Here is a 15,583-nt window from a genome sequence, read left to right as displayed (position 1 = left end):
CCCCCCGACCGGGTCCTTGTGCTCGCCGACGCTCCCGGAAACCCCCTGTAGATGCGGCGGGGCGCCGGGAAGGGAGCGCGGTTGCCCGTCCGCCCTCGGCAAAGCTGCGGGGGATCCGAGGCGCTGGGACTCTTGGCTCCGGCGATACCAGGCACGCTTGCCCGCAAGTGGGCGGCTGCAGGCTCCGATGAAGCCCGGGGGGCGGGGGCGGCTGCAAGGCCGGGATCAGGCCGCCCTCCCTCCTTTGTAGCCCTCCGTCCGTGGCCTGTAGGGGCTCCATGTTTATGTTGTGGGGTTTTCTTGTCCTATTGGCTTTATTTGTAGCCAGTCAGAATTTGTAGGTTGGGTAGCTTATTCGTCCTTCCAGTGCACACACCCACAGCCGCACTGCTGCTCCGCAACAGTCAGGTGCAAAGGTTCCCCTCAGCGGCACCAACCGACTCTTCCCAGCAATGGGGTTCTCTTTTCACCGCTGACCAGCCCGCGTGGCCGCCTTCCTATTTCCTCAATAGCTGGGGGGCCTGAGGGCCAACGAAAGCAGCTGCGCAGCCTTGCAGCCTTGCCTCAGAATGTGCGGTGCCTTAACCCATGAACCCATCTTAAGGCAGGTTCTAAATGCCTTCCTTTTGGGGGGGGGGGGGAGAGAAAGCCTGGAGGCCTGCTGAGGGTGACCACTCCACAAACCATTTCAAAAACATACTCATGAAAAGGAACAAAACCTGTAATAGTTTCTTGCAAATATTTACTCCAAAATATGTACATTGGTGTCTTAACGGAAATTCAAAACATTTAAGTTCATAAAAACAAACCTCCAGTTCATAATCACTTTCTACAAGATTTAAAGGGCATTTTAGTTAAGTGTTAATATTGAAAATGCAAACTATTAAACCATGTTATACATTCCTTCACTAGCTACAGTATTTCAAAAGGATTTTCATGCCACCCCACCCCACCCCACCCATTTATTTGACATAAATTTAGATCTAAAATCCCCCTTCAGTATCTGACTCAAATGCTTCCAAATTTCTTCCTCCTCCTTTTGGTGACAGATTACATCTTTTCAACTTTGTGTTTCTTTCAAGCCACTTTGTATTTTCTGGGCCTGCCGTTAACAGAAAGAAGAAAAGCGTGACTGCCCCAAAGGAAGAGCCAGGGCTCACCTTTCCTACAAACAGGTATGTACAATTTTGTTCTGCTTGCACACAGGGAAACTCACAAGTATATTTATAACCATCCACTTTCACTGAAAGTTTTAAGTTGAACTCGGCCTCTTGTAAGATCACACTGATCCAGAGGTATCCAGACTGTTGCCATTGATGGGACGGGAATGCAACCCTCAGCCCTTTTGAGTGTTCTTCTGGTACATAGTCGTTTTTCAAAAAAAAATAAAAAAATATGTGGCTTCTGTAAGAGCCCTTCCTTTGAATCCAGTAACATCTTTTCCTCTGGGTCCACATATTGTAAACCGTCACGGGCTTCTTCTGGGCTCCCTCCCTACCTAATTTGCAATGGACGAGCTGCACCCCCCTTCCTTGCTTGTTTTATCTTTCACCGTCTGCGTTGGCAAGGCAAAGTGTTCCTCCTTCAGCTGGTTTCATCACTGGCTTCGTCCTGATTACTGGGTAGGTCCTCTTGGTTCGGGCTGCTGCTTCCAGAAGAAAGGTCAGCTGGCTCAGAAGGGAGCCCGGTTTTCTTGGCCGAGGCTGGGACGCCTCCCTTCTGCTGCAAGATCTCAGTGGCCTCGTGCTCGAGCACCTCGGAGGGAGTCAGCGGCTCCAGGTGAATGCTGCCTTGCTCGCTTGCATCGGAATGGGCGGAGTCGGGCTCTCCCCTTCTTCGCAAGAACTGTTCAAAGCTGACCTCTTCCTCATTGGATGCCAGCAGAGTAGAATCCGTGTTCACATCTGCCAGTTGAGCTTCCTCTAAACTGGCCACCTTTGCCTGGACATCAGAGCCAGTCCACTCTGGACAAGCACTGCTTTTATTGCTTCCAAGCTGGGTGGGTTCTGCCTCTTGCTTGTCAAAAACTGCCTTTTCACAAGAGCTCTCCAACAAATTTTCTTGCAAACCTGGAGTCATACAGTTTTGCACAGCTGATGAAGAAGGACTTCCTTCATGCTCATCTGCAGCTGGATTTCCAAGAGGATACCTCACCATTCCAGTCGGAGAGTTTTTTGAAAAGGTGCAAAGCTCAGCAATGGAGGATTCATCACCAACCAATTCAGAGATACTTCCTCCACATTGTGCAGTTAAAGACATCGCTTTGTCCCCAGAATCTTCAATTCTGTCCTCACCTCCTTCACCTGCAAGATCTGCAGAACTGACTGAAGGAGCTGACGCTCCTAAAGCAAAGGCATCTTCGGTTCTTTCACACCTGCAAACTAAAAGTCCAACATCACTTTTGTTTCTCAGAGCACCTGCATCCCTTGCTGCTTCCAGCACTGTGGAATCGCTTGAACTGACTGGGAGTTCCCACCCAGCGGTGCTCCCGTCATGCTCAGCACAAGCATCTTCTGGGACTGGCAAACCGGCTTTGCTTTCAGCAGCTACAAAACGGGGGTTTTCTGGATGTGCAGAACCCTTTATGCTACTATCTTTGGAGCTATAGAGTTCTGAAGGGGCTGCAGCCAACAGCAATGCAGGGCCTTCCTCTTGTGCATTGGAAAGGTATCCATCCGCCGGCTTCCCAAGGCTGGCAGAGCCGCTTCCTCCTGGGCAGGCTTCAGGTTCTAGGCCAGAAACTGGGTTGTCTTCTTCAAGAGGCGATGGTTGTCCTTCGCAGCTGGCCACCGGCACACTTTCCTCCTGCTGATTTCCAATCCCCACCGGGGCCGGGCTCCTAGAGCAGGCTTCAAGCTCTGAACTAAACCTTTTTTCTGGAACTGGCCTTTTAGTTCCTTCACTGTCTGCAGCTAAAGCAGCGTCAGTGTCCTGCTTTCCAGGAAGATCAGCATTTGTTTCTCTCACAAAGCCTTTCATCTGCAGGCTGAAAAGCAATAAAAGCACTTTAATTACCTGACTGTTAATTGCTGCAGCCTATGGGTTGTTTTTTTGCGGGGGGGGGGGAAGGTCCTATACCCCCACGCCTGTAGCACAGAGGGTTGGAGGGCTCTTCCTCTCTTTGACATTGTCACCTTGGCCAGGCAGGGGATGCTTCTGCCCTGCTGGCTCAGTGCCTGGAGGCTCTGGGAGGTGTAGGGGGTGACCAGGCTGAGCCTGAGAGAGAAAGGGGTCAAACAAGGGGGGTCACTGGACCCTTTCCACTCACAAGCGATCCAAGTCCAGCCACCTTTGAACTCCATTGGCTCTTATCTCCCCCAACCTGCTTTGACCGTTAGTGGTTCAGATTCTTGTAGAGAGCTTAAGCTTGCAATAAGCCTATATGTTCCCTTGAACCGCCTGGACTCCTGGTTTTGTGCGCTTGACGGCTCTGACCCAATCTCAACAAGGAGTCGGGGGACCTGCTCTCTCTCTCTCTCTCTCTTCTCGGCAGGGCAGCTCTGCTCTGGGTGGAGCTGTGGCACAATCGGGGGATCCTCCTGGGCCTGCAGTTCCTGCTTAAGGATCAGGTGACAACTCTGCTGGGGAGGGGATCTCTGCACAGGTCTGGAGCACATGGCACCAAGAGCAGGATACTGCTTCCAACCCTTAGAGCAGCCGTCCATTTCTCTGGGGTTGCCACCGGTTGCATGGTCCAGAGAAGAGAGGCACTTGGCTGCCTCCCAGTCCAAAGAACCGATGGCCCTATGCTTCACCCCGCCCCAAGACTTGCAAAAATCTAGAGGTTCACTTGCATTCACTGCATAGGATTTCAATAGGCACAAACTCATTCATTCACACTTTAGTTTGTGAAAGATCGAACTTTACCTTTCTGAAATGCCTGCTGCTCCTTGCTCTTCACACACAGTGGGCACCAAACGCGTCTAAAAGAAAAGAGCACAATATATTACATAGCATTGTCGTATTTTCCCTCAAGGTTCACATTTAATCCACGAATAAATGCAGCCCACAGAAGCTGGATCCCTGACGGACCAAAGACCAGCACTGCCACAGAAACACAAGAAGGAAACATGCAGGTGTGGAGGCACCCAAGATTGAGATCAGCAACATGATAAAAAGTAAGCCAGATGGAAGTAACTGCTCCAGGGTAGATGGAGACAAAGCAAATGGACTAGACTGGTGAGGGAGGGAAAAGAGCAAGCGTGCACTGGGACAGGCAGAAATGGTGTGCGGCTGGGGGATGGGACGCACTCCCAAGCAGGTTAAGCAACAGGTGGTACCAAATCCTGCCCCAGATGTTTACATTCAGCACTGCTGTTTTCTTCCTGCTTCCTTCTGAGGTGAAATCCCCCCCCTCCCTCCTGCACCTTCCTCTCTGCAAGACACGAATGGATTCCAGCAACCTTCAAGGCCTGGGCCAATTTGCAGCCAGGTCTGAGGTTTTTCTTCCTCCACACTAAAAGATGTAATTAGAACACTGTGCTACTGACACAGAGAGGGAAAAGGCTGTTGTTTAAAAATTCCTTATTAAGAATATGATTACCATTTTTAAAACCTATCGTCTAAATATTTAAAAGTGGGTACTGTGTTTGAAAGCTGTGTATTAGTGCCCTGTGGGTTATTTAAGAGTTAACTATTATGGCTGAAAATACACATCATCTACTAAACACTTTCAATATATATGGCTATATAAAAGTTTTAAGACAAAAAAAGGGACTACCTCTGATTTTTCTTCGATTTCATTGTTCAATAATGCATCCTTTGCTAGGCTAAAGGACAAAACAACACTGGTTAGCTTTACTGTTGATAATATGCTGTCTAAAACTAAAATGAAAACACACTAGCATGTACTTTTAAATTTGGAAGATCTTCACAAAGAGTTGTTTGATTCTTTCACTTCCTACAAAACAACCGCCATGGAGCTGCCTGTTATTTGTCTCTGGTCCGTGGTTTGGTCAAGGTGACCCCGAGTGGTGTGATTCTCCCTACCGAAAAAAGCCCACTGCTTATGCTCTTTGGGGCTGCCATGTACCCTCAGGAAGTGGCGAAAGGGTGTGAAGACCTGGGATATTTGTCTTGGTGCATTAAGTAGATGGCATGCACAAAACCCATGGCTTTGGGAATGGATCCCAACGGTTTGTAACCTTTTTGTACAACCTCTCTGTACTCTTTTACACTTGGAATGGAAGAATGCAAGCTACGTTTCCTGGTAACCCCACCTAAAAGGTGTCCAACTCCATTGCAAGCTCAAGCCAGAAAAGATGTCCAGCCACACCTGCTTCTCTGCCCACCCTTTCCCCAAGAAGCAGGACCTGCTAAAGTTGCCCCTTTGAGGAGAGGGGCTTACAACACCTCCACCTTGTCTCTCAGGGGCAGGTTCTCTTGCAGCGGAACAGAGTTGCAAGGACACCTGCTCCCACAAAGCACAGAAGCAAAGAAAGGCAAGGGAAGGGACAGCCTAGAGTGCCTCAGTTGGGCCACGCGGCTGCTTTTGCCAATCTCAGGTTCTTCTTTGCTACATCAGGCAAGGGCTGCTTTTATGTTCATCTGCTTATTCTAGAACTCCTGCGAAGAAACAAGAAGAGTTGGGGAGGGAAGTGGAAAGGAATGACTGCCTCCACCTCACCACACCTTTGTGGTTGTAACAGGTCAACCAAGAGGAGTGAGGAAGCCTTCAGCTCCATCAGTGTATCTTGACCAAACAAGGAGGCCATTCTGGAACGCTCTGGGCCCAAAAGGCAAGACCTCTATCTGTCACTCACAGCATAGATTTTTTCTGCAGTAATTTTCAAGCCCAGCCTATACCCGAGGATATATTATTCAGGTGCATTGACTTCTAAATAGCTTATCACATCACCAAGATTCATTTCTACTGTTTAGGAAATTCCTTTCAGTGGATAGTGAGAAAGATGCGTCTTTTATAAAACCAGATGCATTCATCAGTTTCTGTAATCCAATTTAACTTTTCAAAGGCTTTTTGCTCAAAGAAATTGCTGGTACCTGGTATCTTCTTGGCTGATGCAGTGAAAAGTGAAACCTATTTCCCTGACGATTGGCATAGCACCCACCACATCATTAATTTTCAGTGCAACTTGTGGGCCAGCAAAGGCTTCACCAGTGAGCCCTCGGGATGCAAAGCATTTGCCAGCCCTGAAGTTGCTCATCATTTGCGCCATCTTTCAGAGGGCAAATACCTTTGGCCCGGGTTCAGCTATTTTCAAAACCTCCAGATTAGAGGGAGGGATCCTAAGCACCATTAAAGAGGGGAGGTTCCACGCTTGTTAACAGAACATGAAAAAAGAGATGTTTCTATCTAACCAGCACAGCCAAACTTGCTTTTTCCACAGCCTTTGTCTACATAAGGAAGTAGCAAGCCTTCAATTCCATCCAGCAGACCAAACAATTACATATCACAAAAACTCACCCTGAAACAGCAGCAGCAGTGAAGCCATCCACTGGAACTAAAAGTGAAAAAGAGAATTCAATATTCAAGGTAACACCAGTGTTTCATTGCAAGATCTTGAGCCAAGGCCCCAGAAACACCTACCTTGTTCTACAATCACTTGGCAAGTGTGAGTCTGGCTTTCATTAAGGTGGGTGGCCATCTTGTCCAAGCCAGAATCCTCCGTCAAGAAATCACAGTTAAGACAAACCACAGTGGTGCCCCTGGGGAGAAAGCCATTGGAGAGACTTGAGCTCTACAAATACCTACCATGGAGGTCTACACTGCTGTTGGCCCCTACTTGCCTCACAACCCCACAGGGGCCCCGGGGCCAATAGTCTTGCAATGCTGAAGCAGTGCCAGTGAGGACCTGATGCTGTACTTCCGTGGAAGTAGCTAGAATGGCACTGCACACTATCAAAAGTACACAGCTTAAAAAAGAAAAATTAAAAGATGGTTACCTCAGTTCATCTGAATGTGTTTTATAAATCCAAAATCTTTTAGTTTGGCGAGTGCTATGAAAGCTACAAAGAAACAGAGTACCTTAAATTGAATTCCTGAAAGAAATGACTTGTTTCTACCATATAATATACTACATTAAAAAAGCTACAGTCACGTGGTTTGCGTATTGCATCTTGAAGCACATTCTGTGCTGACACAATTAACAAGAAATGTAAAAAAAAAACCCAAAACCCAGGTTCACCTGAGAAGAGATTCTAGCAGCCCTGGCATTCTGATACAGTCCCAGCTGTGTTTTTCCACACCAGCCTTCAGGGCAAATGGTGCAATTCAGTCAGAAGCAGCCAAACAGGGAATCAGGTTAGGGAAACGAGGGGTTTTACTTTGTCAATGTTTGTACTTGGGGATTAAGGTAGTTTACTTTACTGTGAGCAGCAGCTGATCGTGTATCTAAACAACTGAACTCAATCCAGGCAGAAGCTGCTAGCTGGAAGGCTAAGCAGTGAAGTTGGCAGCACAGAGCCTCCTTGCTTTGCCATCTCAAGGCTTTCTGTCCCTCTTACCCAGACTAGATCTTAAGGTTTCTTACCTCATCATGTGGTTCACATAAGCTTTACTGCAACTGGTGGCATATCTGCACAAACTGCAGCGCACATACGCCGGGAAGTGACTTGCAAAAGTCCGGATGTCTGAGCAACATTCAATGCATTTCTGAATATTGAGACACCTACGATCAATCAACATCACAATTAATTATCAAAGAGTAAGCTAATTCACAGGTCAAGCCACTGTCTGTTAGGCAAGACTTGCTTGGCTTAAACTGGGGAGCCAGATGCAGTGGCCATTTGGACCTGCAGAAGCCCCAGGTGCTGTAAGGCTTCTAAATAGCTTCTAGCAACCCCTGAAAAGAGTTACCTTAGGTTATTTAGCGCTGTATTTGCAACCTTATTGGTTTTCTTGCCGCCACCGCTGCCACCGCCGCTGCTGCTGCTGCTGCTACTGCTGTGGCTCTTGCTTCCCCCGCTGCTGCTCATCCCCAGGACCTGCTTCTTCTGCACGCTCAGCGGCTTCAGCTTGGCCTTTCCTTTGCAACTGGCAGTCGGCTTGTTCTGAGCTTTGCTGTTCGCTGCTTTTGTTCCAGGAGACAACAGCAAGGTGGACGTGTTTGTGCTCACAGGAGACGCCATCACAGAGGCAGGTTGAAGAGACCCAGATGAGGCTCTAATTGTAACCTAGAATGTGAGACTCTTTCAGTTTTCTCTGCCTCACAAAAGCCAGCACTGAACTGCCTGCTCGGATTTCAAAAGGAATTTGGGCAATCCTTTTTTTTAAATACGCAAAGTAAAAAGTAGCCACAGCACAAGACCGCGATGTTCTCCGGATGCCGCAAGAGAGCCAGGTGGCCAAAGGCTCTCCATCCAATTTCAGCAGAGCAAGAATCAAAGCAAACCATTCCTTTCTCCCCTCCCCCCACCCCAACCCGGCTTTTTTCGAGGGCCTCAGCATCCTCATGCATCACCCACAGAAGAGCCACATTCTGGGGTTGGATCTCCCTGTCAAACCAAACAGGAGCTAGAATCCGATCATTGGTCTGCTACACGAGAAGCAACGCCTCCCTTCATCTACCAGGAGCAAGACACCATCTCAAAAAGTCTCCGTTCCGCCGGAGCCTCCAAAAAGGGAAGGGTGGATGTGGCCAAAAGAATCCAGAGATTTTTGGTATCATGACAAGTGAAAAGCAAAGTAATGGGCCTATTCCTTCCATGGGACACCCCCAAAGAAGAAGCAAAAGCGAAAGCAGCAGGCATTCCCCTGGAAGAGCTGCGGGAAGCAAGTCCTTAGAGCAGAGCTTCCCCAAGGGGAGCGGCCAGACAAGGCCCCACCGACTTCCTGGGCAGGCAGAGGAAAGACCCCACCCCACTTACTTTGGTTCCTGGAGGCAAGCCCTCCAACTGCACAGGTTTTTTGAATGTCCGATGATGCTGAGATTTGTGGTCCAGTTTTTCTTTGCAGGTCAAGAACTGTAGTCTACATTTGGTACAACGATGTATTCCTTTTTTCTTCAGGAAAAGAAAACAAAAGGAGGGCATTTGGATGCTCATCCCAGAATAATAAGACAGATCACTGAACTGAATTCACAATGCAACATTGCAAGAGGATCTGAAAATATAAAAATTGTGGCCACTTGCAACAATGCCTGCAAGGGGATTTATGGACATTCAGCATTCCATCTCAAAAACATTCACACTAAGCTGCAAAGCTCAACAGCCTCTCATCCCATGGTTTGCTTTAGCCGTGCCTTCCCTGCTTCGGCCAGTCGGCGCTTTGCCCGGCATTAGCTGTGCCTAAGGTCTCTGGGGCAGGTCTTGGGCAAGACGGGCAACAGCTACAGAGGCAGCCTGGGGGAAGAAGCATGGCGACCACCTTCTGGGGACAAGAACTATGAGGTGGATGTGGGGATTAACTATTCTTTGGTCCCCGTTTGCCTTCCTTAAAGGTTACGAATATTACCTGATGCCTCATGAAATGGTGCATGTAAGGTGCCCCAATTTTAATAACTTTTAGACAAAATGGGCAAAGCAGGTTTTTTGTGTTTTCATGAACGGATCTGAAGTGTTTTTCCACATCCGAAAATGCTGATGATCTGTAATTGCAAACCTAAATATCAATATAAAGAAGAAGAGGGGAATATTTACTTCTAACATCTGTTCTTATGAACAAGGAAACGTAGACAAACATGTGCAAGCAAAAAAAGAAAGGGGGGAGGGGAGTTGGGAGTACCTGGCAGACATAAGGCATTTCCCCAGGCTTGTGATTGTCTTTCATGTGCTGCAGCAGAACTTGCTCAGTTTCAAAAGAGAGTTCACAGATTTTGCAAATAGCTAAAAAAGGAAAATAAGCAGCAAATGAAGTCTGAGACACCATACCGAGACCTGTAATTCTGCTAGGAGTCTCCAAGGGTGCTCTATAGCCCATAGGGCCCCTCTGGTCACAGGAGGGCAATTTGGGTGCTTGGCAATCTGTTTGCAGGTACATCCCTGCATCCCACCAAAGAAGCTCCCTTCCACACACGGAGGGCAGCTGGATTCCTTCAACCAGCCCCAGAGATGGGAGGCAATGGAGAAGCTGCACAGTCAGACCAGCAGCGAGGTGGGAGGCCCTGGGAAGCCCAGGTTCAGGTCCCAATTGTGGCCGTAAATCAAATTACTATCTATAATTTGGCTTCTAAATGAAAGCAAACAAATGAATATTATTCATGACATAGATGTGACAGGGTAATTATTTTAATTGATTGAACTGTATTTACTTTAAAAGCTAAGTCTGGGGGGGCGGGGTGAGGTTGATATTATTGCTTTCTCCCCCAATGGACAGACGGCTGAGAACTTCTAAATTCGGTTCAGCCCCAGGAACCCAAAGTCTACCAAGGTCCTTGTCTGTGGATTGTTTTGCCTTCTCCCTCCCCCCTCCCCTTCCCCCCCTGAAGAACTCACTGGAGGACTCGTGAGGCGTGTGGGTGCTTTCAATGTGGCACTGCAGCTGGAACGGGGTAGGAAACTGGCGGTAGCAGTGCTGGCAGGTGGTGTGGCTTTCCCAGCTCTCGCTGTTCTGTTTCTCAAGTTCCAAATGGTGCTTCATGTGGTTCATAAATCTGAGAGGAACAGTTCACAGTTCAAGCAGCCGCTTTTAAAGGGAAACCTTTAATTCCACGCACCGAGGGATAGAGGGACCCTTCCGTTTGGCACATGTTGTCAATGGATACCCCTCTGGCTGCTGGCTCCAGGGAAAACCTTTACCATAGTAAATGGTGAATTCTTCTGCCAGGTGAGAAGAACCCAAAGGACCAGAAAAGTAGTACATTAAAGCATGTTGGCACAATCGCTCATCCATTTGAAATTGATGAAAACTGGGGGGACTTCCAGGTATGAAGCGAAAAGATCAGGAGGCCCCAAGGCTGGACAGCTGAAGGAGTTCTGGCACCCCAATTATGGAAGATTCCATTTTCTTTGGGACCTGGCTATCGGCCTTTTGATTCTCCAAACACAACTTTTTAATATTTAGATCTGTTCAATTATTGGCTGTGATTCTTTTGGGTTTATTTAGCAGAACTCTTTGAAGGAATGCAAAATCAGTTCTGCTAAAACTAAAAATAAACAAGAATGACATCTTAAGCAAGGCACTGCTCAGGCCTGCAACCCTCCACTCCAGCTGCTCCCTAAGCTCCAGGTCGGAGCTGTGCCTCTTCCAGTCTATAAATACCTGATGTTGCTTTTGAGGACTTTCATGCAGCTGGAACACTTGAAAGTGGTGTGAGTCTTCTGCTCCTGACGCACCTGCTGGAGGTTCCCCTCGTGCTTGCCGTAATAGAAGTCATTAACCAACATGATCAATTTTCCTGTTTCTGCTTCAGCAATTTTAGGTGATATACCTGAGCAGTCTGCTTTGGTTATTCCCGAAAAGGTGTGCACCATATCAGGACAGCAATACTGAAAAGATCAACAACTACCATAAATTTTGAACAAAAGTGCTGAATTGTTAGGAAAATGCTGAGAAGCTAATCAAGATGTCTTTGCAGGCTTTTAGCAAAACAAGGTATCTCGAGTTCAGAAGACTATTAAAACATATTATCAATATCAATTGTAAGTACTGATAATCCCAAATTGTTAGCAAATTAATATACTTTTATCTAGGTCCAATCTATACTAAGAATACAAAATAGAATAAAACAGTCCCAGATTTTGTTTAGAAATGCCAAGTGACTCGATGTTACATCTATAATTGTATTTTACTTCCATCCCAAAGATATTTACCTTTATATGATTTTTTAAAGGCTCCAAAAGGTTAAAATGAATATTACATTTTGGGCACGCCTGTGGAAAAGGGGCTCCATTCTTAATATTACTTGAAGCAACATCTATGGAAAAAAAAGAAAGGGATATGTTATTATTTAATGTGTGTTTGAGTACATCGGGCAGATACATTAAATTCATTATCCAAAAGCATTCTTTAATCCATCTGACCATTCTCTGGAGGTGAATGAATCCCTTACATGGATTCCTTCGGATCACAAGCTATGATGCCCTCCCCTTCTTGTTAAGTATTTCCGAATAGTTTTTCAAATACCTTCGGACAAGATTCCCCCCAAACAAGACATTCCAGCAGGTTCTTGGTAGTCTTACCTTTTTCAAGTAGGACCAGGTCATCTGGACGTTTAACAGAGGACAGGAGAGGTGACTCACTCTCAGAGCCTGTTTCGCTAGCCTTGGCCTTTTTGGGAGTGATACTACTGGCTTCAGAAGTGGAGGGACGCTTGGACAACCCTAGAAATGTTTTAAAATTTAAATTTAGGTAGCTTTTCATAGCCAATTACTCCTCAGTCTCTCAAATTGCAGGCCAGGTGACCCTAAAGGCATAAAATTAGTCCAGACACAGCTCACACTGCAATCAAAGTCATTTTTCTCAGAAGCCACACCTATTACCTTGTTCAGCAGGACTGCCATGCTAGGAAGGCCCTCCATGCCTGATTTCAAAGTTATTGATATCAAAGAAGAGCATTCCTGAGGTACACCCTCAGCTTTCCTCAGAAGTTTGCACAATATTTGATGGTCCCTGACTGTGAGTAAACCCCATGTGTGGAAGTTACCTAGTTGTGTAAGGAAACATCTCCAAGAAAACACGATGCTCAGAAAACAGCAGGGACCCCTCAATCCCCAACTAAATATTATGAGCCTGGCCACCCCTTTTTATAAACCCCGTTTTTGCATAAATCAAAATGCTAAAGGAAAAACCTGACTTAGGCATACCTGCAGTGTTCATGGGTGATCCGCTCTGGTATTGGGACCCTCCTGAATTCTGCCTTACGCCAAAGGTCAGGCCTGAAGTTCTATCTGGGGTCACCTGCGAAGGATGTGTTCAATAGCTCAGCCACGGGACTCTCAAAAGATCCACACAGAGCCCCCAGGTTTACCCTTTTAAGGGTTCCATTCTGGCAAGAGGCACTTTCTGCCAGGCCCTTCCCCATTTCCAAAGCTCCGACTGGCCCAGGGTCCTCAGTGCTGCTGCCCCCCTCTGTCAACTGCCCCATGTGCTCAGAACATGATTATTTCCACGACATGGTAAGCAGCAGCCCTCACTGCTCAGGGGACTCTCGCTGCTGGCATTGTGGGGAAACTCCAAACCTACCCGGTTCAGTGCAACAGGCTGTGCCGTTACGGTGGCCACTGGCCTGGACGTAGACTGGGTTGACGCAGGAATATGGAGATTCCGTGACAAGGACTGGGGAGGGGCAGATATACTGACGGGCTGGGAGATCCCAGCACTAGACTTAGCTCCTTCCTGCGGTGACGAACATCCTGAAAGTGGCTTCTGCAAGACCTGAGATGATCCTGAGATGCTGCTGACGCGTGGCTGTGGCTGAACAGCTAGGGTGCTTGTTGCAGGTCTGCCCGAAGAGAGAAACCCCGGCGAAACAGCCACAGCACCTGCCATGAGAACCAGGAAACAGAAGATGACACACTGTTAGACTCAGAGGCATTCGGGGACTTCAACGTTTGGCATCGCTGGAGGACATCATACCTCTTTTGGGGGCACCATTCTGCACTCCAATTCGTGTTGAATTCGGATTAACTCTGTTCAATATATCTGTTAAAAATGATCATTACTGCTTTCAGAAAACAAAGGAGAAAGAAAATATGCTCAAGGGAATTTATCAGTATGTACCTAAAGAAGGAAAGTAACATCTCACTGTGAAGTTGCACTAATTCTTAAAGTGTTTACAGTCTCCTCATTCCTGAAAGAAGTTGCAATTGTTCCAAGAATGGATCCAAGAGCATCATAATCAATTATCCCAGTTTAATTAAACTACATTTATGCTATGATTCCTACCAGTTCAAGAAGGTTTTTAAGTGAACCCACCTGGGACAGACATGCAAGTTAACCTCGACTAGCCTATCAGCAACTGCCTGGTGGGCTGCGGCAACTAAACTTTTGTTCTTCTTTCCCTTTTGTGCACCCCATTCAAAACAGCCCCTTACAGGTATTGGTTGGTTTGGAGCTCAAGAACTCCCCAACAAAGATAGGCTCGTCATCGTCATCCTCGTCGTCGTCGTCATCAACAACAATGGGCTTCGCTTTCTGTTGCCAGGGTTCAAGCTCTTCCTCCTCGCATTCCATGAAAAGCTCCGCCATTGTGGAACTGGAGGGTGAAAACAGCAGCAGGTGGAACAGGCGGCTGTTACGGGTGCCCAGCTCTTCTAGTCTGGAAAGCGGCCTGGTTCTGACATGGCTGCGCTCCTTGCTTTAAAGCCGCGCTTGGCCCAGCTGCAGGGCCGGCCCAGCGAGGCCTCAGGAGCCCTGACCCCCCCGGGCCATTTTCTCTCCTTCCACCCAGCAGACGGGGCAGCTTCAGAGGTTCCTCCGAATCATGAAAGCCAGCCAGGGCTTACACCGAGCTTCATTTATTAAGGCAGGCTGACCACCCCACGTCGACACTTGAGGCAGCCCCCGCCTTCTCCCCGGGCCCAGCCCAGCCCCTCTCGCCCGGCAGCCGAACAAAGCTTCCCCTGAAGGGAAGTCGGGGGCAAACGCGGCTTTCCTCGGTATCTCAGGCCGGCCCCGCACAAAGAATTGCCTAGAACTCAGGCAGCTCTGCGGTCCCGCCGGGAACCTCCTTCCCAGAAGGCGGCCTTGGATAACGCCACCCTCGGCAAGGCGAAAGGCGGCACCGGCACCGGCGGCTTTCGGACTAGGAGAGGCAGCGCGGAGCACGTCCAGGGCAAAAGCCTCTCCCAGGAAAGCCCTTCCGGGAAGGCGAAGCAGGTGGGGGGCTCCCGATTCGGCCTCCGGGTCCCGAAGCCTCGGCCTTTCCTGCTCCTTTGGCCCAGCATCTCCTGGGAGAGCCACGCGCAGAGGGGCCTCCACGGCCTAGCGAGCCCTTCCCGCCCGCCCGAGGTCCCCGCTCTCCGCTTCCCTCTCTGGGGCTTCCCAGCCAGACTCCGGCCTGGACGAGACGGAGCCGCCGGGCCCCGCGTGACCCGCCTGGCGACCCTCCCGCCACCCTCGCTTTCCCCGCCTCGGGAGCCCGCCGATCTCCCGCCCCAGGCCCGTCTACGCCGGCAGCGAGCCCGCCGGGGAAAAGTTCTCGCCCCCACCGCCACTCCCCGGGCCTCCCGCCTCCCCCGCCCGACCCTCACCGCCCCCGCCCGCCAGGCCCGCTCGAAGGCCGCGCTCCATCCAAGATGGCGGGGCCGCCGGGCGCCTCCCCTGCCGGACTACGCCGGGCGGCGGCGGGCTTACCGGGGGGTGGCGGGGACGGCGGTCGGGCGGTGGAGCGAGGGCGGCGGCCGGTCCACGCGCGGTGGGGGGGGCGGGACGCGCGGAGGCCCCTCCCCTCGAGCGCCCCACGTGGCCGGCGGTAGCGGCGCCCGGCCGCTCTGCCCGCCCGTCCCGCGTTAGATCGCGGCGGAGACGCCAGCCGGTCCGGCGGGGAAAAGCGACGCGGCCGGCAACTCCCCGCGCGTCAAACCCGCGAGGCTCCCAGGAGGTCCGGAGGGGAACCGCTGTGCGCCGCCCTTTGTTTCCCGCGCGCGGTCGCGGGGCATCCCTGGAAACAGCGCCGCCCCCCCTCCGTCCCCCGGCTGGCTTGGCCTGCGAGACGCTGTCCGCAATCAGCGCCGTGACGCTCGG

General features: G+C 49.6%; 1 protein-coding gene across 11 annotated transcripts; it reads right to left on the bottom strand.

Annotated features, from left to right (window-relative positions):
• Positions 1 to 724: 724 nt before the first annotated feature.
• ZNF280D (zinc finger protein 280D) lies at positions 725 to 15,581 on the bottom strand. 11 transcript variants are annotated; one of them, XM_026709480.2, is made up of 20 exons: positions 15,194 to 15,581; positions 13,933 to 14,093; positions 13,475 to 13,540; positions 13,082 to 13,380; positions 12,703 to 12,796; positions 12,079 to 12,219; positions 11,710 to 11,813; positions 11,159 to 11,385; positions 10,393 to 10,550; positions 9,683 to 9,783; positions 9,413 to 9,559; positions 8,827 to 8,961; positions 7,817 to 8,133; positions 7,491 to 7,628; positions 6,904 to 6,966; positions 6,548 to 6,666; positions 6,425 to 6,461; positions 4,721 to 4,769; positions 3,868 to 3,923; positions 725 to 2,986 (listed from the first exon to the last, which is right to left on the bottom strand). In XM_026709480.2, the coding sequence occupies exons 2-20, from the start codon at positions 14,084 to 14,086 to the stop codon at positions 1,585 to 1,587; spliced, it is 3,807 nt and encodes a 1,268-aa protein (XP_026565265.1). In that variant the 5' UTR covers positions 14,087 to 14,093; positions 15,194 to 15,581; the 3' UTR covers positions 725 to 1,584. The 11 variants fall into 11 exon arrangements, with proteins under 11 accessions (XP_026565265.1, XP_087797832.1, XP_087797836.1 ...); XM_087941706.1 differs by having other exon boundaries at positions 6,425 to 6,455; positions 15,194 to 15,575; XM_087941710.1 differs by lacking the exon at positions 15,194 to 15,581 and adding an exon at positions 15,091 to 15,105.
• Positions 15,582 to 15,583: the final 2 nt, after the last annotated feature.

The sequence above is a fragment of the Pseudonaja textilis genome, chromosome 13, assembly GCF_049901715.1.
Source record: "Pseudonaja textilis isolate UNSWEBS1 chromosome 13, rPseTex1.2, whole genome shotgun sequence".
Lineage (NCBI taxonomy): Eukaryota > Metazoa > Chordata > Lepidosauria > Squamata > Elapidae > Pseudonaja > Pseudonaja textilis.
This window is presented reverse-complemented; position numbering and strand designations above follow the sequence as displayed.

Bases quoted from the DNA above. Each gene is read 5' to 3' on its own strand.
- ZNF280D (XM_026709480.2), bottom strand. From the start codon at position 14,086: ATGGCGGAGCTTTTCATGGAATGCGAGGAGGAAGAGCTTGAACCCTGG. The intron at 12,220-12,702 runs GTATGCCTAAGT...AAACATTTCTAG, and splicing joins ATCACCCATGAACACTGCAG to GGTTGTCCAAGCGTCCCTCC. The intron at 2,987-3,867 runs GTAAAGTTCGAT...ATTGCTTTTCAG, and splicing joins GCAGCAGGCATTTCAGAAAG to CCTGCAGATGAAAGGCTTTG.